Genomic DNA, 25,497 nt, shown 5'->3' on the forward strand with positions numbered 1-25,497 from the left:
TTCAACAAAAAATGGCACGTCATTGTACTTATATTTGCTTCTTTTTTTGTAGATACTTTCTACCTTGAAAATCTTACCAATCACCAACAAAACAATTCTAAAAGACAGTAAAATTCTAGCCATAATTCAGAAACTGGCAGAGAAAGATAATTCTGAGGAAAGTTCCAGTCATGTGATATCATCTACTCCTCCTATTGGTCAAGTGACTCCTTCAACTCCGCCCATTTCCTCAAAGGAAAAACCTACCTCAATTTTATCCATTACCACAGCCAAGGAGAGTAAATCAGGCAAAAAGAAAGTGAAATTCGCATTAGAAGATGCCTCTAGCTCGGATAATGAATCAAGAACTAGTAACTCGGATAGTTTTAGTGATCTAGTGGGCAATGATTTATACACAGACTTCGACAGTCCACCTAGCACGGAAAGTTCAAAGAAGCGTGTACTGCGTTCCAGCAAGAAGGATGGTGTGTCTGTGTTGTGTAGACAAGTTATAGACAAACAGGATCCTCTCGCACAAGCAACAGATAGTGAAGTGTCGGAAAGTTGTGCTGCCTCTGACAGCCAGGAGGAGAAGATTACTCAGGAACCGAAAATTGACTCAACAGAAAATGACGACAAACTGTCGTCAGAAAAAAATAGTGCAATAAAGTGTATGGATAGTGAGACAACTGTGACAGCTGCGGACTCTAGTGACGGTAAATCTGAAACTCCCACTGACAAAGTGGCCGCAGATAGTTCTTCCTCTAGTTCATCCTCGTCTGAAATGGAGTTAAACTTGAGCAAAGATGAGGAAGAAAAAGACAATGTGACAGAATGTGACTCTTCTGAGCCCAAAGACGATGTAGTGTCCTTGGCTGAGGATCTGTTACAACACTGGAGTGACCTCAAGGTATTTATGTTCTCATCTGTGGCTAGTCATTGATCCAAAGGTCTTGTGTTGATACCCTGGACGTGTCAGAAGAAGAAACTCAAATTTTAGATGAGAAGATTCAATAACCCCATATTAAATTCAATAAATTTCATAATTTTCAAAAAGAAATGTCAGGTATATGTGTATGAAAATATTGTGCAAAACCTGTAGAATTGTTCTAAACAATATTTATGTATGAAACATTGGTCAAGCTTGTAGGATTTTTAACAAATTATTTAACATGGGTCAAAATGAAACATTTGTTAAAAAACATTTATTTGAAAATGGGTCAAACTTGTAGAATTATTCAAGATCAGCTTGCAGTCTAATAATCTAAATGATACTTGGCCTCCCTGTGTACACGGTACTCCTGGGATTCTGGGTTTTATAAATAGAGGACGGCATTCAGAGGGACAGATGTATATACCCTCGTTGACATCATCTGTTGTAAGATTTTAGCCTAAATCTAGCATTACTTAAAATCTTCCTGTAAATTATGTCATTTAAGTTTTTCATATTAGAAGTAAATTCTATTTTTAAAATGTTTAATTATTTAACCTACCAGATATCTTAATATCACATAATCCTGTCATTGATGTTAAATTGAGTAAAAACAGGTAAAATCAAAACGCAATTGGGATCATTGTTTAATTGGATTTATGTCTACTATTACAGCCTTACAACTTTTCAGCTGACAAGTAAATCATCATCAGATTTAATGTTTTTATACTACAGGAAATCTTCAGGATACCAAAGAAAGAGCAGGTCGAGGAAAGGAAAAGGATTGAACGACAGTTACTGGGTATGGTTATAATGTGCTGCCATTTTATGGAGGTCAATCCAGCTCAATTGTGTTCCATTGTGTTTCATCCTATCCCATTGTGTTCCATCCTACTCCATTGTGTTCCATTCTGTCCCATTGTGTTCCATCCTATCCCATTGTGTTCCATTCTGTCCCATTGTGTTCCATCCAATCCTGTTGTGTTCCTTCCTGTCCCATTGTGTTCCATCCTGTCCCATTGTGTTCCATTCTATCCCATTGTGTTCCTTCCTGTCCCATTGTGTTCCATCCTGTCCCATTGTGTTCCATCCTACTCCATTGTGTTCCATCCTGTCCCATTGTGTTCCATCCTGTCCCATTGTGTTCCATCCTGTCCCGTTGTATTCCATCCTGTCCCATTGGGTCCCATTGTGTTCCATCCTGTCCCATTGTGTTCCATCTGATGATTCATGCCCCCCCCCCCCCCCCCGGGCCTTTGGGGCCGGTATCCCCTAATTATCCCCCCCCCCCCTTTTCCCCTCGGCAAATGGTTTTTTACCCCCTTTATCCCCCCCCCCCCCCCAAAATTTTTATCCCCAAACCCCACCCCCTTCCCCTCGGCCAGAATGGTGTCGCTGCTGTATCTCCCTAATTATCCCCACCCCCCTTCCCCTCGGCCAGAATGGTGTCGCTGCTGTATCTCCCTAATTATCCCCACCCCCCTTCCCCTCGGCCAGAATGGTGTCGCTGCTGTATCTCCCTAATTATCCCCACCCCCCTTCCCCTCGGTCCAGAATGGTGTCGCTGCTGTATCTCCCTAATTATCCCCACCCCCCTTCCCCTCGACCAGAATGGTGTCGCTGCTGTATCTCCCTAATTATCCCCACCCCCCTTCCCCTCGGCCAGAATGGTGTCGCTGCTGTATCTCCCTAATTATCCCCACCCCCCTTCCCCTCGGTCAGAATGGTGTCGCTGCTGTATCTCCCTAATTATCCCCACCCCCTTCCCCTCGACCAGAATGGTGTCGCTGCTGTATCTCCCTAATTATCCCCACCCCCCTTCCCCTCGGCCAGAATGGTGTCGCTGCATCTTTAAAAGAAGACATTGTGTTTTGATCAAAGGAAGCAACTAAAATGTGTTACCTGGCAAATTGTGGATTGTCTTCCAATGAGGAGACATCAAAGAGAGGGGCCGCGGTGGCCGAGTGGTTAAGGTGTCCCGACACTTTATCACTAGCCCTCCACCTCTGGGTTGCGAGTTTGAAACCTACGTGGGGCAGTTGCCAGGTACTGACTGTAGGCCGGTGGTTTTTCTCCGGGTACTCCGGCTTTCCTCCACCTCTAAAACCTGGCACGTCCTTAAATGACCCTGGCTGTTAATAGGACTTTAAACAAAAACAAACCAAACATCAAAGAGACCTCGGTTGATCTACTGTCCCCTTTAATCTTTTCCTTCCTGCCTACTGTTTCTAACTGTTTTGTTGGCCCTAAGCATCGGTCTTAACATGGCAGTGGATGTTACGAAGATGTTCAGCCCACAGCAAACACCATCCTACATGTACACTATACATGATCCAGGTTGTTGCCAGGACATTAAGCAGTCAAATTTTAGATATAAACATGATTCTTCATTCCTGTTTTTATTCTTGACAAGAATTCCTTTCAAAATTCACAACCTAGTCTTCAGATGATATAAGACATGTTAAAGCATATTTTGATGAGCAATTAAATAAAAGCAAAATTTGTTGATAAAAAGAAAAGAAAAATATCTATATGCCCCAACCATGAAATACTGGGTCATATAAATATCTCAGGATAATCTCAGAAGCTGCTCCTTTTCTAGTTCTCACCTTTAATTATCAAATTTGCATGATTGTTGTTAAACAAAAAATGACACGTCATTGTACTTATATTTGCTTCTTTATTTGTAGATACTTTCTACCTTGAAAATCTTGCCAATCACCAACAAAACAATTCTAAAAGACAGTAAAATTCTAGCCATAATTCAGAAACTGGCAGAGAAAGATAATTCTGAGGAAAGTTCCAGTCATGTGATATCATCTACTCCTCCTATTGGTCAAGTGACTCCTTCAACTCCGCCCATTTCCTCAAAGGAAAAACCTACCTCAATTTTATCCATTACCACAGCCAAGGAGAGTAAATCAGGCAAAAAGAAAGTGAAATTCGCATTAGAAGATGCCTCTAGCTCGGATAATGAATCGAGAACTAGTAACTCTGATAGTTTTAGTGATCTAGTGGGCAATGATTTATACACAGACTTCGACAGTCCACCTAGCACGGAAAGTTCAAAGAAGCGTGTACTGCGTTCCAGCAAGAAGGATGGTGTGTCTGTCTTGTGTAGACAAGTTATAGACAAACAGGATCCTCTCGCACAAGCAACAGATAGTGAAGTGTCGGAAAGTTGTGCTGCCTCTAACAGCCAGGAGGAGAAGATTACTCAGGAACCGAAAATTGACTCAACAGAAAATGACGACAAACTGTCGTCAGAAAAAAATAGTGCAATAAAGTGTATGGATAGTGAGACAACTGTGACAGCTGCGGACTCTAGTGACGGTAAATCTGAAACTCCCACTGACAAAGTGGCGGCAGATAGTTCTTCCTCTAGTTCATCCTCGTCTGAAATGGAGTTAAACTTGAGCAAAGATGAGGAAGAAAAAGACAATGTGACAGAATGTGACTCTTCTGAGCCCAAAGACGATGTAGTGTCCTTGGCTGAGGATCTGTTACAACACTGGAGTGACCTCAAGGTATTTATGTTCTCATCTGTGGCTAGTCATTGATCCAAAGGTCTTGTGTTGATACCCTGGACGTGTCAGAAGAAGAAACTCAAATTTTAGATGAGAAGATTCAATAACCCTATATTAAATTCAATAAATTTCATAATTTTTTAAAATGGAATGTCAGGTATATGTGTATGAAAATATTGTGCAAAACCTGTAGAATTGTTCTAAACAATATTTATGTATGAAACATTGGTCAAGCTTGTAGGATTTTTAACAAATTATTTAACATGGGTCAAAATGAAACATTTGTTAAAAAACGTTTATTTGAAAATGGGTCAAACTTGTAGAATTATTCAAGATCAGCTTGCAGTCTAATAATCTAAATGATACTTGGCCTCCCTGTGTACACGGTACTCCTGGGATTCTGGGTTTTATAAATAGAGGACGGCATTCAGAGGGACAGATGTATATACCCTCGTTGACATCATCTGTTGTAAGATTTTAGCCTAAATCTAGCATTACTTAAAATCTTCCTGTAAATAATGTCATTTAAGTTTTTCATATTAGAAGTAAATTCTATTTTTAAAATGTATAATTATTTAACCTACCAGATATCTTAATATCACATAATCCTGTCATTGATGTTAAATTGAGTAAAAACAGGTAAAATCAAAACGAAATTGGGATCATTGATTGGATTTATGTCCACTATTACAGCCTTAAAGCTTTTCATGATCAGCTGACAATTGAAAATTGGGATCATCAGATTGAATGTTTTTATACTACAGGAAATCTTCAGGATACCAAAGAAAGAGCAGGTCGAGGAAAGGAAAAGGATTGAACGACAGTTACTGGGTATGGTTAGATGTGCTGCCATTTTATGGGGGTCAATCCAGCTCAATTGTGTCCCATTGTGTTCCTTCCTGTCCCATTGTGTTCTCTTCTGTCACATTGTGCTCCATCCTGTCATATTGTGTTCCATCCTTACCCATTGTGTTCTCTTTTGTCACATTGTGTTCCATCCTATCCCATTGTGTTCCATCCTATCCCATTGTGTTCCGTCCTGTCCCATTGTGTCCCGTCCTTTCACATATTGTGCCTCATCATGTCCAATTGTGTCCTGTTGTGTCCCGTTAAGTTTGAGTTTGTATTTCAATGTTATCCAAATATCTTTGAACCATGCTTGAAGTCTGGACATTGACTCTACATCTATATCATCAGTATCAGATGTACTGGTTTTCTGGCTTTTAAATGTCTCCTGCTAAAACCATAACAAAGTCATTGTTACAATAAATAGAAAATCAGTTTATGTACATGTATCTTTAGTTCTGTAGTGTACTTATTACAGGCACACACATCGGGGGCCCTTTGTGACGTTTCAGTCTAGTTTTATGTGCAATGTTTTATAGGTTTGTGACCCTATCACACACAATAGTCACACAATGTTATCAGGTGCCACCCAAATTGCCAAACAATGTTCCAAGAATCTGAGGAATTTCAATGCTACATTTCACCAAACATTAAAAGCAAATACTTCAGCTTGAAACATTTGCTGATTTGCAGAAATTCAAATATTCAAAAAAATATTCAAAAGGAAAATATTGGAGGTTTTTTTTTTTTTTTTTTTTTAGGATTTCGAGTATGTAAAGTTATGAAAAAATCTCTGATTATAGCTATGGAAGGATAGGGCTCGAGCCTAAAGTTATAGTTCAAAATACAAAACAAAAACAAAAGGCCACATCTATTGGAGGTTGGGGCTAATTGGAGCCTAAAATTATAAAAACAAAACAAACAAAAAACAAAAGAGAAACATAAGTCTATGGCAGGTTAAGGCTTTGAGTCTACAGGTAAATGTTTTACAAAACAATTGGTCAATTGGAGACGAGACATAGAGTATATAAAATTTAATCATGCTTACAGAATATTGAGATTTATTTGTTGATTGATTGTGTTTAAACAGATGTACGACCCACCAAACAACGCCAGCGAGAGAAGTTTGAACGTTTACAGGACCAGACAAGAATACGAGGTTTGTGTACTTCTAATCATCTCTATCTATAATCAAATTGATTTACTAATTTATGTCAACTCAACTTTGTATCAACTAGTTCAAACTAATACATTACATTCCTTGTTTAAATAGTTATAAAAAAGGAAAGAAAAAATATGGACATTGAAAAAATGTGTTTCATACAATCAGGTAAATTTTTACTTTGTCATTTAACAGGACTTTAATGGTTTTCTGTTAGATTGAAGCTAGTATGTGTATGTTTAGTGATTTTCACATACTTCACAGAGTTATCCTGCGGTTTATAGGGAAAAGATGAATTGATCTCATACAGGGGGTAAAGACAGTCAACATGCTGCTCACAATAACGTAACTTCATCATTTTAGATTGAGTAACCAAGTTGTAAATGATGATGTCATCAATTTTGACACACATTCCAAGTAGCATTGAAGATGGCGCAATGAAAAACTTTCATAAATAATTACATTTGCTTGCTAGTGTGTGAGAAAAGTAATCAAACATGGGTCTGTTTCGCAACCAAGGATATCTCAACCCTCGTGTAAGAGTTTGGCTGGCAAGCACTCGGCAAGTCTTGTGCTGACTGGCCAAACTCATACACTCGGGTTGAGATATCGCTGTCCACGGAACAGACCCATGTTAGATTCTATTAGTCTCGGCGAACATTGGAAAGTATTCGTACAGATTTTCCTGGTCTACAAATCCATCACCTTTCTGATAAACAAGAATCTGTTCTTTTTCAGCTGCTGGCTGGGATTCAGGGATCAGGAAGAGAAAACGCCCTCCCCCACCACCTCCTCCCACAGAGGAAGATGAAGACCCTTCTAAGCCCAGGTACTAGGACCTACTTCTGTAGAGAAAGAATTAAGTATATCGGCATGATAGCAGTATTAGCTATCTTAAAAATAAAGCCCCATGATCATTTAATAAAACTGTTGTAGCACACAGTGAAAGGGCTTTAACTCGAATAAAATTTGAAACTATCCAAATCATAATATGATTTACTTTAAATATACTGTTAATCCAATTATATTTTTGTGTAACTTCAACATGGTTCTCAAAGGCATATATAGCGTTAGTCTTGTCCATTGGTCCGTCAAAAAAAAAAAAAAAAAAAAGTGCTACAGAGTTCAAAGGTGGTACAATGCTAATGTTTCACGGTAGAAATAAGAAATAGAGTTAGCTGGCCGAAGGGCTTGTAGAATCTAAATATTTGAACCTTTCTGTAGATGGAGTGGGCTTTTGGTCTCGGGCTCTCATATCCTGATACTTGCAGGCCAGGAGCAGGCAGCAAATATAGAAGCCCTTTGGTGCATTATGGTGTATTTTGAGATTGAAACTGATTAAAATGAAGCAGTGATCCAGAATTTTGAAGTTTATTACAAGCTCTATGGCTGTTGAATAATTATTGTGATGAGCCAATTCAAAAACGGAGTTTGAAACAATAGTTGGTGATACAAAAGACATGCAGAGATTGTTTTCCATTGTTATGGGCAGCTGGTGGGTTTCAAAATTAAACCAATGGACCAGCCCAGTGTAAGGCATGATCCTTTTACACATTTGAATTTTTTTTTTTCAAACTTTTGACAGTTTGGAACTTTTGTTAAATTTTGTTTTATCTCAATTACCTTCAGAGTAAGAATTGAGGTCTACATATTTACATTCCATAGTTTATAAAAAGGAAACTAGTTTAAAACTTAAAACTTTGAAACTTCATGTAGTTTGACTAGAAAAATAGATATTGATGAGAATATTATTTTGGCAGAAAAACACTGTTACCTTCACCACCTAAGATGACGAAGGAACAGCGACGGCAGCGGTTTGAGGCAGACGTAAAAGCTCACGATGAGATGGTAGCTGAACATCAACGACAACAGGAAGAACTGTTCTTACAGCAGCAACAACAGCTTCTCAGCGATCCTACCTACCTCTTCTTTCAGCAGACACTTGTTCAGCACGGCTATGGGCTGGAGGTAGCCCAGCTTCATATCCATGCCTTACTCCAGGAGGGCCATACCCCCGATGCTATCGTGTCCCAGTTAGCTGCTCAATTACAACAGGGTTTACAACAAGGCTTACAGCAACAGGGCTTACAACAAGGCTTACAGCAACAGGGCTTACAACAAGGTTTACAGCAACAGGGCTTACAACAACAGGGTAAGCTAACATAGCACTGTCAAACTCTCAACAACAGGGTAAGCTAACACAGCACTGTCAAACTGTCAACAACAAGGTAAGCTAACACAGCACTGTCAACAACAGGATAAGCTAACACAGCACTGTCAAACTCTCAACAACAGGGTAAGCTAACACAGCACTGTCAAACTATCAACAACAGGGTAAGCTAACACAGCACTGTCAAACTCTCAACAACAGGGTAAGCTAACACAGCACTGTCAACAACAGGGTAAGCTAACACAGCACTGTCAAACTCTCAACAACAGGGTAAGCTAACACAGCACTGTCAACAACAGGGTAAGCTAACACAGCACTGTCAAACTGTCAACAACAGGGTAAGCTAACACAGCACTGTCAACAACAGGATAAGCTAACACAGCACTGTCAACAACAGGGTAAGCTAACATAGCACTGTCAAACTCTCAACAACAGGGTAAGCTAACACAGCACTGTCAACAACAGGATAAGCTAACACAGCACTGTCAACAACAGGGTAAGCTAACACAGCACTGTCAAACTATCAACAACAGGGTAAGCTAACACAGCACTGTCAAACTGTCAACAACAGGGTAAGCTAACAGCACTGTCAAACTGTCAACAACAGGGTAAGCTAACACAGCACTGTCAAACTGTCAACAACAAGGATAAGCTAACACAGCACTGGCAACAAAGGATAGCTAAACATGCACTGCAACAACAGGGTAAGCTAACACAGCACTGTCAACAAAGGTAAGCTAACACAGCACTCTTCAACAACAGGGTAAGCTAACACAGCATGTCAAACTGCTCAACAACAGGGTAAGCAACACAGCACTTCAAACGCTTCAACAACAGGGTAAGCAACAGGCTACACAACAGGGTACAACAAGTTCAAACCTCAACAACAAGGTAAGCTAACATAGCACTGTCAAACTCAACAACAGGTAAGCTAACACAGCACTACTCAACAACAGGGTAGCTAACACAGCACTGTCAAACTCTCAACAACAGGGTAAGCTAACACAGCACTGTCAACAACAGGGTAAGCTAACACAGCACTGTCAACAACAGGGTAAGCTAACACAGCACTGTCAACAACAGGGTAAGCTAACACAGCACTGTCAACAACAGGGTAAGCTAACACAGCACTGTCAACAACAGGGTAAGCTAACACAGCACTGTCAACAACAGGGTAAGCTAACACAGCACTGTCAACAACAGGATAAGCTAACACAGCACTCTCAAACTGTCAACAACAGGGTAAGCTAACACAGCACTGTCAAACTGTCAACAACAGGGTAAGCTAACATAGCACTGTCAAACTGTCAACAACAGGGTAAGCTAACACAGCACTGTCAACAACAGGATAAGCTAACACAGCACTGTCAACAACAGGATAAGCTAACACAGCACTGTCAAACTGTCAACAACAGGGTAAGCTAACACAGCACTGTCAAACTGTCAACAACAGGGTAAGCTAACACAGCACTCTCGAACTGTCATTATAAGATAAACCAGACCTTTCCTCTTGGAGATTATCGTCTTCTTGGGGGAGTTAATTCCCTTGGTGATTTTTCGTTGATGTGTGGCATTGGTGCGTGTGGTGACTTTCGCCATCATATAGTGATTCTGTTATCCTATACAGAGTTGATAAGATAGGTGAATGTTATTTATCACACACATGTATCCAGTGTTACATAAATTCTACATAATGATTTAGTGTGTGGTTGGTGTATGGTTGGCATACTGAATTTGTGGATGTTGAATTTGACCATTACGACACACTTTAGTGACCTTGTCACATATCAGGATAAGGGTGCTGCCCATATCTTGTTCAATGTAATTTTATCCATGTATTGAACTTCAGTCATGTACCTAGAGTTCATCTTTCGAGTGTTGTCAGTTAAATGTATTGGTCATTATTTTGCTTCTTGAACACGTTTATGCTCCAATGCTTCATACATTTTGTTTGAGTGATTCTTTGAGAAACATGACAACATAAGTTACACATTCTGCACCAATCACCATATAGTTTGTTGTTTTACAAGATTAGCTTATCCTAACTTATCCGATTTTTCTGCCAAACGGAGCCATGATAGCTCAGTCAGTAGAATACGGACGATAAAATCCTCAGGTGAAAATCTGAGACACAAGGTTCAGTACCTTCACAGGGCTTTGTGTTTATCAGGAAGTTTAAATCATGGACTTTCCTCTGCTGCCTTACCCCACTTGCTATGGGATGGCATGCAATGGGTCTCCTGTAGGTTGTTCAGTGAGGTAGCCACCAGCTACTACAAGAATACCTCTGACTCAAAATGACCTGTTCTTTTGATGGAGGGATTCCAGCAAGAAATTACTACCAAGCTGGGAAATATATTGATGATAGCTTATTGTTTGGTTCTACAGAGGGAGGTATAGAGCCAGGGTTTCAAGACCCTGCCCTGCAGCAACTTCTTAATCCTGATTACCAGGCTCAGCAACAAGCCCAACAGCAAGCTTTGCTACAGTCAGGAATGACCTTCATGGAGGATGGACAGGCACAGCAACAACACCAGCAGCTCATGTACCAACAGCAGCAGCAGGTAGGTCAAGGTCATAGAGGTGAAGGTCAAAGTATACATTGTCATAGAAGGTCATTGTGATAGTACTCAGAGGTCATAGTCAAAATACACCAAAACTACTACTTGTACAAAAAGTGATAGCACACAAACTTGCATAAAACTCTGTTTTGTGAATTTAGAAAAAAACAATGCTTTCTCAAAATTGACAGAATAAGGGCAAAATTCAAACGAAATAAAGAGTTTCACCTTTTGAAAAAGTACCAGATGTGTAAGACCATGTATTGAGGAGGGTAAATTGTACAGTTGCTGCTAGCTCCAGTTTTGATGTCTCAATTGAATATTTTCTGACTTTGTTTATGATACCTGGCTTTTACAAGTGAAAGGCCAGCATTTGGTTGACAGTATTGGCTACAGTATGGACTTCATACTTGCTAAATGAATGAATCCTCCCTATTTGGGACAGTGACTTCAAATTATGGACCCAAAATTTAGACTCTAATTAATAAGGGCTGGTCCAAAATTATTCAAGTAAGAGGGGTGGGAGGCGTTTTCTTAGAGACCCCACCACCCATTAAATATCAAAACATATTTAGTATAAGGAATACTAGACAAATATGACTTTGCCCCCACCACCCATCAAATTTGAATTTCAAGTGCCTCCCACCCCTCCCGCACATAATTCTTGAATTGCCCTAATGGTAAAACTAATTCTTTATTTGATTTACAAAAGAGTAGTTCAAAATATGTGGTTTTAAGGTACTTTTTCAAAAGGAAGTAATATATCAAGACAGTTTTCTTAGAATTGATCATATGATCTACTCATGGAAATTTGAAGGTGAAACGTATGGAAATAGTTTATCTTTATATCAAACAAGCCATTATCATTTCATTACACCTGATATACATAAAAATGTCAAAACAAAGCAATTATATAACGACATTCAGCAGTGTTGTAATCGTCCATCACTAAGATTTGATAAAAGTCAATAACATTTCCTTGACAAAAATGTCAGAAGTCATATTGAAAATTAGCAGAATTCTTGTTGACAAAATAGCAGAATTCATTTTGACAAACTGGCAAAATTTGTATTGACAAAAATGGCAGAATCAGTTTGTTAGGAAATCAAGTCTGTCCTTTCCAACATTTTAAGCTTTAAATGGCATTCTTCTCCAGGGACAGTTCCCGAGTCAGGCAGACTTGGTTGCCCAGCAACAGACCCAGGGCCTAACACCAGCCCAGGTTTTGTCCTCTGGGGCGCAGCAAACCTTGGCGTTTCAGCAGCAGCAGCAGCAGCAACCGCAGCCTATGGAGCAGCAGGCAGCCCAGATGTCTTCTGATCCTCAGAGTATTGCTTTTATGCAACAGGTGGGTGAAACCAACAAAAAAAAAAGAAAGTCAGTGGAGACTTGTGAGAAATCAGTGGAGATTATGATACTCAAGAACACACCTCTGGGTACCTTTTATACATATATCCTTTCATTCATAAGAAAAACTTTTTTTAACTGAAGAGCCTGAATGACTGAACATGATGTTTTTCATTCTGTCATGAATTACTTAATTTTGATTGTAAAAAATCATATTGGAGTTTTAAAAAATCATTACACATTAAGTATAATTAGATTGTACACCCAAGTGTTTAATCCTATCAACAAGATACAAGATAGACAATTTGATTCTACTTTTTTTTTTTTAAATAAATAAGTGTAAAAACTTATAAACATATCTCTCTCAACACAGTTTTCTCAGAACAGTTTGACAGTAAGTGATTTAGTAGACAAAGAAGATGAGAGGCTACAATTGAAATCATTATTACATTTATAGATGAAGTTAAGATTTCAAATTAAAAATGATTGAAATAATTCAGATAGTCATTAGAATAATTTTCTTTGTTTTGTTTTTCAAAGATGGCTGATCCAAGCACAAGAGTAAGATCTTGTTTTTTCCTTGTATAGAATTTTGATCATCTACGCTTTATTTTCATTTTATCCTACACCTTCCGTCATATGTATATTTTTTTCAAATTTTATTTCATGTTTTTCCCTTTTTTCTTAAAAAAAAAAATTTGACTGCTTGAAATGTTTTACTCCATGTATTACTGGTATCCTTTATTTAATCAAGTTTGGAGATTATTTGTTTTCTTTTGAGATTGTTTATTCATGTCTTGTATTGTGTCCATCAGCCTGCTTTTCACTTGTATAAAACACGCTTGTGTCTGAAAATCTCCAGCCATACATTTCTGCATAATCCCTTAGTAAACATTATAATGAATAACTGCTTTCATAGGGCTATGAATGCAATTGGATCACTGATATTTTGTTGCTGTTTTATGGAGGTTGTTTGATGTTAATTGAGGATGATACTAAATCTTCACAGAATCATTGATATTAGTATATACTTAGATATCATATAAGTCACAGATTGCTATACTTAGGTATATATATTGGTCACATATCGCTATACAAATATAAACACAATACATGTATAGTGAACAGGAATTCTATAAAAGCTGTTCATTGCATGTATGAATCGAGTAGAAATTTTATTAAATGGCTAGAGAACTATTGATATATTTTGTGTGTCAGAATCAGGTTATTGGGAGGGCCGTGTCAGAATCAGGTTATTGGGAGGGCCGTGTCAGAATCAGGTCACTGGAAGGGCCATGTCAGAATCAGGTTATTGGGAGGGCCGTGTCAGAATCAGGTCACTGGGAGGGCCATGTCAGAATCAGGTTATTGGGAGGGCCGTGTCAGAATCAGGTAACTGGGAGGGCCATGTCAGAATCAGGTTATTGGGAGGGCCGTGTCAGAATCAGGTAACTGGGAGGGCCGTGTCAGAATCAGGTTATTGAGAGGGCCGTGTCAGAATCAGGTTATTGGGAGGGCCGTGTCAGAATCAGGTAACTGGGAGGGCCGTGTCAGAATCAGGTTATTGGGAGGGCCGTGTCAGAATCAGGTTATTGGGAGGGCCGTGTCAGAATCAGGTAACTGGGAGGGCCGTGTCAGAATCAGGTTATTGGGAGGGCCGTGTCAGAATCAGGTTATTGGGAGGGCCATGTCAGAATCAGGTTATTGGGAGGGCCGTGTCAGAATCAGGTTACTGGGAGGGCCATGTCAGAATCAGGTTATTGGGAGGGCCGTGTCAGAATCAGGTTATTGGGAGGGCCATGTCAGAATCAGGTTATTGGGAGGGCTCTGTCAGAATCAGGTTATTGGGAGGGCCGTGTCAGAATCAGGTTATTGGGAGGGCTCTGTCAGAATCAGGTTATTGGGAGGGCCGTGTCAGAATCAGGTTATTGGGAGGGCTCTGTCAGAATCTGGTCACTGGGAGGGCCGTGTCAGAATCAGGTAACTGGGAGGGCCGTGTCAGAATCAGGTTATTGGGAGGGCCGTGTCAGAATCAGGTAACTGGGAGGGCTCTGTCAGAATCTGGTCACTGGGAGGGCTGTGTCAGAATCAGGTAACTGGGAGGGCGGTGTCAGAATCAGGTTATTGGGAGGGCCGTGTCAGAATCAGGTTATTGGGAGGGCCATGTCAGAATCAGGTTATTGGGAGGGCCGTGTCAGAATCAGGTTATTGGGAGGGCTCTGTCAGAATCAGGTTATTGGGAGGGCCGTGTCAGAATCAGGTTATTGGGAGGGCCATGTCAGAATCAGGTTATTGGGAGGGCCGTGTCAGAATCAGGTTATTGGGAGGGCCGTGTCAGAATCAGGTTATTGGGAGGGCCGTGTCAGAATCAGGTTATTGGGAGGGCCGTGTCAGAATCAGGTTATTGGGAGGGCTCTGTCAGAATCAGGTTATTGGGAGGGCCGTGTCAGAATCAGGTTATTGGGAGGGCTCTGTCAGAATCAGGTTATTGGGAGGGCCGTGTCAGAATCAGGTAACTGGGAGGGCCGTGTCAGAATCAGGTTATTGGGAGGGCCGTGTCAGAATCAGGTTATTGGGAGGGCCGTGTCAGAATCAGGTTATTGGGAGGGCTCTGTCAGAATCAGGTTATTGGGAGGGCCGTGTCAGAATCAGGTAACTGGGAGGGCCGTGTCAGAATCAGGTTATTGGGAGGGCCGTGTCAGAATCAGGTTATTGGGAGGGCTCTGTCAGAATCTGGTCACTGGGAGGGCTCTGTCAGAATCAGGTTATTGGGAGGGCCGTGTCAGAATCAGGTTATTGGGAGGGCTCTGTCAGAATCAGGTTATTGGGAGGGCCGTGTCAGAATCAGGTAACTGGGAGGGCTCTGTCAGAATCTGGTCACTGGGAGGGCTCTGTCAGAATCTGGTTATTTGGAGGGCTGTATCAGTATCGGATTGGTAGGGTATATAGTTATCACTTTGCTTGTGTATCTATGAGTGTGTGCATGTATTCGTCCGTGATTGGCTTGTGTACAAAATGACTTAGACTCGCTCCATAACATCACACCATCAAAGTCCTGATTAGAAATCAGTTTTCATCCGTTAAGGTCAAAGGTCACACTTGAACACATTAAAAATAAAAAGATGTCTTATTAACCAATAAACAGATTTATTTTATTGATTTGGGAGGTAGGGGTATATCTATGTGAGTCCCTGCCAATGACGGATGTCAGAAAGGCGACAAATAGGCGTTGCTTTTCCGATGGCAACGGCAGCTTGGACAATATTAAGGTTTTGTGTTTAGCACTGTTTCTGACAAAGATTTGTTTGTTGTTTGTTTTTTGTTTAGATTTTTTACGGCCCATCGACAGCTGTGGTCATTTAGGGCCAAACAAAATACTATTAATTTATTTCATTTGACTTTAAAAACAGATAAAAAACATTTTTAAAAAGTTTTGTATTGTGTATTTAGATCACTATGATAAAAAGTGGGTTAAAATAATAAAAAGTATATAATGAAAAGATAATGTGAACTTTGTGATGTATCTATAACGTCAAAGACAGTAAGGTAAAAGGACATCAAAACCAATTAAATAGATCAATTTCTTTCAAATAGCTAAATAGTGCTTTCGAATCCACAGAATTGAAAGAGTTACCAAATCCGGGACTCAAAAGTTTCTATCACAAATGTGCTTGAAATCGGAACAAATCCAGATCAACAAAACCTCAATAATCATAGATGTTACATGGATAGTAGACCCTACTACACAAATAATATTTCATGGATTTTTGCATTTTTTGGGTAAAAATGTCAAATTTCTGGACTTTGGGAAAAATCAACATATTTTTTTGGGTGAAAACCTTGAAAAATCAATGAATTTCATTAGTCTCTTCAAATATATCTTTGAGTACCCCATGTAAAATGCTTATGATATTGACAAAGCAGGACATGCAATATAATTATACATAATTATTGTTTCCAATACTGTTGTATTAGATTAGATTAGATGAGACTTTTTTTGTTAATGCCTGATTATGTTAAAATTGTCATAATTAACTGTACTAATTGCATACATTATTTACTTTGATAAATAACCAGTATTGATAGCATGTACAGTACTTCAGTATTGGTGTATATTAAGTCTGATCATATCCTCACATTCCAGTCTAAACTCAGAAAAGTTACACAGACGATAAACCTTATTTCTGTTTCAACACCTGATCCACATTATTGTATTCTGATAGCAAGATTACTCATTAAGACAAATTTCAGTGTTTTATTTGGTCATTTTGAGAAATTTCTACCTGGCAGAACTTGGAATGCATCAACAGTGTAAAATAAGGAAAGAAATGGGAAACATAGAAATATTTTGTCTTTACATGTAGAATACCGGAATTTATGATTTTGGGAAGTGTAACGACTTAATTGGGGGGAAATTAACAGCATTAACGATCCAAAATGGAGCATTTATAGGTAGGAAAAACACTGAATTAATGCATTATTGCATTATAATTATGATTCTCTTAGAAATGTAAAAATAACATTCTTACCTAGAAGATGCCTACATTAAATGTATGTTTAGATAGGTAAGTGGCAAACAGTTATCTGTTAAAGGGAAAGAAATGGTTTAAGTTAAAAGAATTTTAATTTAATCAGATCAAAATAACATCTTCCTGCACTCACCCAAGTAAATGTGTTTTACCTGTTCTTTTCTAGATCCAACATCTTCAACAACAGCTGCAGATCCAAAGCCAGCTGGCTGTCCTGGCCCAGGGGGCAGCCCCTACAGAGGAGGAAGATGTTCCTCCCCCTCCCTCTCCACCAAAGGCTAAACAAACGAAGCTACCGCCAAACTGGAAAAGTGCTAAGGATTCAGATGGGAAGACATACTACTACCATACCATCACCAGGTAACTATTACTACAAGGTAGCCCATGACTTTTACCGCTAGGTAACCCGTGACTGTTACCACCAGGTAATCTGTGACTGTTACCACTAGGTAACCTGTGACTTTTACCACCAGGTAACCTGTAACTTTTACCAGCAGGTAACCTGTAACTTTTACCACTAGGTAACCTGTGACTGTTACCACCAGGTAACCTGTAACTTTTACCACTAGGTAACCTGTGACTTTTACCACTAGGTAACCTGTGACTGTTACCACCTGATAACCTGTAACTGTTACCACCAGGTAATCTTTGACTTTTACCACCAGGTAGCCTGTGACTTTTACCACCAGGTAACCTGTGACTTTAACCACTAGGTAACCTGTGACTGTTACCACTAGGTAACCTGTGACTTTTACCACTAGGTAACCTGTGACTTTTACCACCAGGTAACCTTTGACTGTTACCACCAGGTAACCTGTGACTTTTACCACCAGGTATCCTGGGACTGTTACCACTAGGTAACCTGTAACTTTTACCACTAGGTAATCTGTGACTGTTACCACCATGTAACCTGTGACTTTTACCACCAGGTAACCTGTGACTTTTACCACTTGGTAACCTGTGACCTTTACCACTAGGTAACCTGTGACTTTTACCACTAGGTAACCTGTGACTTTTACCACTAGGTAACCTGTAACTTTTACCACCAGGTAACCTGTGACTTTAACCACTAGGTAACCTGTGACTTTTACCACTAGGTAACCTGTGACTTTTACCACCAGGTAACCTGTAACTTTTACCACTTGGTAACCTGTGACTTTAACCACTAGGTAACCTGTGACTTTTACCAGCAGGTAACCTGTAACTTTTACCACTTGGTAACCTGTGACTTTAACCACTAGGTAACCTGTGACTTTTACCACTAGGTAACCTGTGACTTACCACTAGGTAACCTGTGACTTTAACCACTAGGTAACCTTTGACTTTTACCACCAGGTAACCTGTGACTTTTACCACTAGGTAACCTGTGACTTTTACCACTAGGTACCCTGTGACTTTTACCACTAGGTAACCTGTGACTTTTACCACCAGGTAACCTGTGACTTTTACCACCAGGTAACCTGTGACTTTTACCACCAGGTAACCTGTGACTTTTACCACTAGGTAACCTGTGACTTTTACCACCAGGTAACCTGTGACTTTTACCACCAGGTAGCCTGTGACTTACCACTAGGTAACCTGTGACTGTTACCGCCAGGTAACCTGTGACTTTTACCACCAGGTAACCTTTGACTGTTACCACTAGGTAACCTGTGACTTTTACCACTAGGTATCCTGTGACTGTTACCACTAGGTAACCTGTAACTTTTACCACCAGGTAATCTGTGACTGTTACCACCAGGTAACCTGTAACTTTTACCACCAGGTAACCTGTGACTTTTACCACTAGGTATCCTGTAACTTTTACCACTAGGTAACCTGTGACTTACCACTTGGTAACCTGTGACTTTTACCACTAGGTAACCTGTGACTTTTACCACTAGGTTACCTGTGACTTTTACCACCAGGTAACCTGTGATTTTTACCACCAGGTAACCTGTGACTTTTACCACTAGGTAACCTGTAACTTTTACCACCAGGTAACCTGTGACTTTTACCACTAGGTAACCTGTAACTTTTACCACTAGGTAACCTTTGACTTTTACCACCAGGTAACCTTTGACTTTTACCACCATGTAACCTGTGACTTTTACCACTAGGTAACCTGTAACTTTTACCACCAGGTAACCTGTGACTTTTACCACTAGGTAACCTGTAACTTTTACCTCTAGGTAACCTGTAAATTTTACCTCTAGGTAACCTGTGACTGTTACCACCAGGTAACCTGTGACTTTTACCACTAAGTAACCTGTGACTTTTACCTCTAGGTAACCTGTGACTTTTACCTCTAGGTAACCTGTGACTTTTATCACCAGTTCATTTTTAACCTCTGATACTATCACCATCTCAAGTTTGACCTCTAGTACATGCTTTTTTGGGTTACCTTTGACCTAGTATATATTATATGATATCATCACTGAACCTTTGCCCTTTTCGTCAGATCACTTTTGACCCTTTGACTTTTATTACCAGGTAACCTTTGACCTCTAATAATGTTAACTTGTGTGTTAGCTACTGCATTTCACACAGATATGACTTACTGTTTAAGACAGGATACAATGTTAATCTGCACTATTTGTCTATTAGACAATTGAATTGTTTTCATTATTTCTGTTATGTATTTGTAGACAAACTCAGTGGGACACACCAACCTGGGACTGTACACAGGATGACAGTATGGATATGTGTACTCCACCAATGGAAGAGGTCAAGGTCAGTTGTAGCTTTCTTTTTCTGGTCAAGGTCAGTAGTTGCTTATACACTCCAGTCAAGGTCAGTTGTAGCTTCCATACTCCAGTCAAGGTCAGTTGTAGCTTCCATACTCTGGTCAAGGTCAGAAGTAGCTTCCATACTCTGGTCAAGGTCAGTTGTAGCTTCCATACCCCAGTCAAGGTCAGAAGTAGCTTCCATACCCCAGTCAAGGTCAGAAGTAGCTTCCATACCCCAGTCAAGGTCAGAAGTAGCTTCCATACTCCAGTCAAGGTCAGAAGTAGCTTCCATACTCTGGTCAAGGTCAGTTGTAGTTTCCATACCCCAGTCAAGGTCAGAAGTAGCTTCCATACTCCTGTTAAGGTCAGTTGTAACTTCCATTGCTTATAGATATGATATCAGAAGACATGGGTGTAGGATTCCATATTGGTGATAAGTATACTGCAGACACACTGTTAGTATTGAAAAATTCCACTGGCACTAGTTCTGTAAGTATAACAGCCTTGAACATTGAAGTAATGGAATTGGCTGATAAGGATTTCTAATCTAGAATTGATTATCTGTATGCTGATTGGACATGCTCTATTTTACAGCCTGTTAAGAAGAACTCGAAGCAAACAACCACTGCTGCTGCAGATACCTCTAGTGAATTAGCCAAGAAGATTAAGGACCAGTTCAGGAATAAGGTTTGTTTCGTTACCTTCTGGGTTTAGGTTTTCTTAGTTATATATGTACCCTGTCTCTCGAAATAGATGTGAAATAACATGAATTTAATAGCAACTTAACAGATATCATAATCTGTCATATACACATTTTTGATTTTGATTTGTAAGGTCAGGTGGTGTTTTTATCTGCCATGCAATATCATGTAGCATGTTAAGGTTAAACATTTACCTTGTAATGAAATCCTGCGTGTAATGATGTAAAACATCCATCCTGTATTGTAGATGTCGTCGTATGTCGTGGTATGCCTGAACCCGTACAGAAAACCCGACTGTAAGATGGGCCACATCTCTTCCACTGAGGACTTCAAACACCTTGCCAGGAAGGTAAGAATGTCAAGCTGATGTGGTCAAAAAGTATCTCCTACTGTTGTGCTCAATCTCATAGCATCATGAGTTCTCTTTTCTCTTTGCCACAGAATATGCATCTCATAATACATCTCTGAGTACTCTCAGCACTTTGAATTGTTCTCTCTGCCATAGATTATACATCTCGTACAGCATCTCTGAGTACTCTCAGCACTTTGATCTGTTCTCTCTCACACAGAATAAACAACTCGTACAGCATCTCTGGGTTTTCTCAGCACTTTGATCTGTTCTCTCTGTCACAGATTATACATCTTATACAGCATCTCTGAGTCTCTCAGCACTTTGAACTTTTCTCTCTGTCACAGATTATACATCTTATACAGCATCTCTGAGTCTCTCAGTACTTTGATCTGTTCTCTCTCACACAGAATAAACAACTCGTACAGCATCTCTGGGTTTTCTCAGCACTTTGATCTGTTCTCTCTGCCATTGATTATACATCTTATACAGCATCTCTGAGTCTCTCAGCACTTTGAACTATTCTCTCTGTCACAGAATTAACAACTCGTACAGCATCGCTGGGTGCTCTCAGCACTTTGATCTGTTCTTTTGCCACAGAATATAACGTCTCATTCTTAGCATCTCTGAGACCTATCAGCACATGATCTAATTTGTCTGCCACCGAATATACATCTCCTGCTTAGTATCTCCAAGTTCTGTCAGCACTTCACTCTGTTTTGTCTGCTTCAGAATATGATCGCCTGCCACCTCTGCCATCTTCATACATATTTCTTCCCTAATGTTCTTAGATACAAATTTCAATTTGAGAATTTAGCTGACATCATAAATGTAGCCATCCTTATGAGAATCCAACCCCTGTTCATATCAGGTCAGGTTTTAATCTAGTGTTGATTCAGGAATATATCATTAAATACGACGATGAAATAAAGTTTGTTAAAAAGGTTGCAATAATCGTATAATGTATAGATTTCTTATGTCATAGGGTAATACTTAATAGAACAATTTTAAAAGTTGTAAGTCTATTACAATAATTTCAAAAAAATTTAATCCATCATGAAAAGAAAACTCAACTAGTAGGCAATGTTTCCATAATAGTTGGCTCACAGGTCTTTTATTTGTTCAAGAAAAGAGAAATGTGATACCTTGTTGATATGTATATGTATAACAAAATCTTTCTTACACAGTTAACTCATCATGTGATGGCCAAGGAGTTGAAGCACTGTCATCATGTTGAGGATCTTGAGGTCAATGAAAACGTGAAAGCAAAGGCCAAAGACTATGTTAAAAAATACATGGGAAAGTTTGGTTCCATGTACCGCAAGACAGGGTCACCCGACGATTAAAGGAAACCTTTGGGTCATTATCGGCTAAGTTCCAATCACTCATTGATTAAGGAAACTTCAGGGGCAAGTTTGGTTTCATGTACCGCAAGACAGCTAGGGTCACCCGACGACTAAGGGAAAATTCAAGGTCAAGTTTGGTTCCTTGTACCAAAAGACAGGTTACCCGACGACTAAGGGAAACTGCAAGGGCAAGTTTGGTTCCTTGTACCAAAAGACAGGTTACCCGACGACTAAGGGAAAATTCAAGGTCAAGTTTGGTTCCTTGTACCAAAAGACAGGTTACCCGACGACTAAGGGAAAATTCAAGGTCAAGTTTGGTTCCTTGTACCAAAAGACAGGTTACCCGACGACTAAGGGAAAATTCAAGGTCAAGTTTGGTTCCTTGTACCAAAAGACAGGTTACCCGACGACTAAGGGAAAATTCAGGGACAAGTTTGGTTCCTTGTAAACAATGCAGTGGCTTTTCTGAGATTAAAGCAGGATTTGGTGTAATGATAAGTTAAAGTCAGCCATCTACAACTATGAAACCAGGATTGTATGAGTCCGGTTCATTAGTGCGATCTTCTCTCAATTAGATCAGGTAAACATGAAACAAAGGAAGTGCTGTACCAGTGATGATATCTGGATTCGTCAAGACCTGCCCCCTATACTGGTTTTACATGGCCAGTGTTTTAGTTTGGAAAACAGGAAGAATCACTGGAAGTTTAGACAACTAGATATAGATTTTATGACAAGATTGTGAATCATACTGATCAAATCAGGACATGTACTGCCCGGTACAGAGGAAGAATGTTTTGTTCCAGATAACGAGAATTCTGACCACAATTAAGAGTGACTTAAATTGACTTGTTTGTATCAGGTAGCTAACAGGTAACTTGGTGTACTAGTTTTCTCGTGTTTACAAGGCCAGTAGTCATGAGTTCATCCTCATCATCTGGTATTGTGTATTTCAGGTTTTATGTAGGCATCAACAAAGGTAGTTTGACCATCATTCTTTGATAAAGGATTTAATGAAATACTGAATCAAATTTGCACGAGATCACCCTGATATTGTTTGTAACTTACTGATTCGTTCATTTCAATCAACACGATAAAATAACATTTCATACATTTGTCCACTTGTTTAGTCTGAAGGTCATTTTGTAAGTGTAGCAGTTTTTCACTTTACTTTTATGGGTGATTTGATATTTTATAAACACTTATTTTCTACTGTTTTTTTTACCATCTGAATTAAGGTATTAATGAAATCAGTCTTCATTTTAAAACATTTTGTTACGTTTTGTAGGCATATGACCAGAGGACATCAATTGTATTACCGTATTTGACCTAATAAGGGCGCAGGGCGCGGGTAATTGACAGTGGGGGCGCCCTTATTAAGATTAGTCATTCTGAAGTTTTATGAAACAGACTATACCTTATAGCAGAATACCCAAGGTTATGGAAAAGGTAAAATATGAAGTCATAAAAATATTCCAGATGAAGATATCTATTCATTATCATATATTAAGCTTAAACATCTCTTGAATACTCCTGTAAACTTGTAAACCATGCCAGCTGATCTTTAGACCAGAGAATGTGTGTTCCACCATTTATGGTCAAATGGAACTCTTTTGTGTTCTATTTATAGAAACAGGTGATTTCCCAGATCATATCAGACATCGTTTTCTTTGACCTAATAATTGATTTACAATGTCTTTTACTAGCTTTCTGTTCTGAACAAAAGTTATTTATCAACAAGAATGAAGTCTTTACTTTATTTTCAAATAAAGATGGTAAGTTATTATTTGTATGTGTGTAAAGTTTTGGGTGCTCTTTGCACCGACATGTCATCTGTAGCCTGTATGAATACACAAAATGTGGCGAAAACATGTGTTCCAGTAACTTAATTTGCTGAAGAAAATTGAACACATAAAGTAGCAAAATATTTCACATGAATAATTACTTTTGAACACCATTTTGACACTCAGTCAAAGATTTATTTCCTTGAAAAAAGGTAGGGGCGCCCTTATTAGGTCAAATATGGTAACTTTAAAAAAGATTGATAATGTTAAAATCAATATTTAAATAACCATTTGTTGACATTTCAGTGTTACTTTCATTTCATTGTAAAAAGTTCATGTTATATATATAAAGTGTCTTATAAAGGGAGATAATTATGATGAGCAAGAGTGAATGTGTTTGGATGTGATATGTGATCCATGTTTTATAAACCTGTATATACTTGTTAATATTTTACAAATGTCGGTCAACTCTTTAAACCTCATTTGGCTCACTGGGGCCATTTTTACTGTATCTTGATACCTCTGGACGGAGTGGCTGTTTATCATTACTCAGGGCCATGTGGCTGTGCTTCCAGCTTCCCTGGCCCATATGGGCTGAGTGGCTGTTTTATCATAACTTTGGGGCATGTGGCTGCGTACAGTTGACCTGGCCCATATGGGTGGACTGGCCATTTTGACAATAATTTCAGTCAGCAGTTTGAAACAGCCTACAAAAGTGAATTTCTAGGCAGCATTTTGTTTTTGTGTATATTTGTAAATAAACAATTAGGGCAAAATATTTGAGTCTTAGAGCAGGATTATAAAATTCAGAATCATCGTGTATTACTGGACTTAGGGCAGATGTCTCAAAAAGGATCTTATCGAGAGGATCGGGGTTTGTTTTGTTTTTTTCCCCTTAATATTGAGAGGATACATCTGTATATTCTTTGATTTGATAATACAGGTTGTCTTGTCAATGGTTTTATTTTTATCATTTTACATGATGCACATTATACATGATTGTGAATTAAATTAGTTTCTTATTTGGGACATTGTTCTCATTGCTATTCCAGATAATTTCAACTCTAAACCAGACCCAAAGAATTTTGTTTTCTGAATTTGTGCTTAAAAATTTACAAAATAACAACAAATGGATTATCTGACAGGGATACTTGTGTTATGGTTGTTAAAATAAAGAACTAGTTTTGATTACTTATTTATAAATTGGATATTAATTAACCAGAGATTGTCATTTGCCCCTAAGGTAAACTAGCCGAACAGAGGTATATGATATTAAAAGTACAGGTACTATGAATATGTACTGTGGAACTATTATATACAAAAATGTGTTTTATATGGTTTCTGACCAATAATGAAATAATAAAAAAATACAAATTAAGTTCTTGTTCTTTGTTGATGTGGGGTAGGGAGATACATCTGCTTAAAAACCAGGGAATATTTGCGGTGTGATGAGGACTACATAAAAACAAATTACAATATAAGTTGATACTGCAAAATACATTGAGAAGAAGAGCAGGTTTTTCAGAAGTGTAAGCACCGCTTCATTACTATATCCACCTT

The 25,497-nt window shown here is 39.1% G+C and overlaps 1 protein-coding gene across 1 annotated transcript in view; it reads left to right on the forward strand.

Annotated features, from left to right (window-relative positions):
• The window catches only part of LOC117317293 (histone-lysine N-methyltransferase SETD2-like), a 40,420-nt gene extending 16,827 nt beyond the window's left edge, over nucleotides 1-23,593 (forward strand). The window contains exons 10-22 of the mRNA XM_033872078.1: nucleotides 3,601-4,437; nucleotides 5,202-5,268; nucleotides 6,374-6,442; nucleotides 7,184-7,274; nucleotides 8,206-8,597; nucleotides 11,004-11,179; nucleotides 12,333-12,524; nucleotides 13,064-13,084; nucleotides 17,219-17,412; nucleotides 19,680-19,764; nucleotides 20,355-20,447; nucleotides 20,709-20,810; nucleotides 21,998-23,593. Coding sequence (XP_033727969.1) covers nucleotides 3,601-4,437; nucleotides 5,202-5,268; nucleotides 6,374-6,442; nucleotides 7,184-7,274; nucleotides 8,206-8,597; nucleotides 11,004-11,179; nucleotides 12,333-12,524; nucleotides 13,064-13,084; nucleotides 17,219-17,412; nucleotides 19,680-19,764; nucleotides 20,355-20,447; nucleotides 20,709-20,810; nucleotides 21,998-22,156 — 2,478 coding nt within the window. The 3' untranslated portion in view covers nucleotides 22,157-23,593. The remainder of the gene's footprint in view (nucleotides 1-3,600; nucleotides 4,438-5,201; nucleotides 5,269-6,373; nucleotides 6,443-7,183; nucleotides 7,275-8,205; nucleotides 8,598-11,003; nucleotides 11,180-12,332; nucleotides 12,525-13,063; nucleotides 13,085-17,218; nucleotides 17,413-19,679; nucleotides 19,765-20,354; nucleotides 20,448-20,708; nucleotides 20,811-21,997) is intronic.
• The last annotated feature ends 1,904 nt before the right edge of the window (nucleotides 23,594-25,497 follow it).

The sequence above is a fragment of the Pecten maximus genome, chromosome 19 (assembly GCF_902652985.1).
Source record: "Pecten maximus chromosome 19, xPecMax1.1, whole genome shotgun sequence".
NCBI lineage: Eukaryota > Metazoa > Mollusca > Bivalvia > Pectinida > Pectinidae > Pecten > Pecten maximus.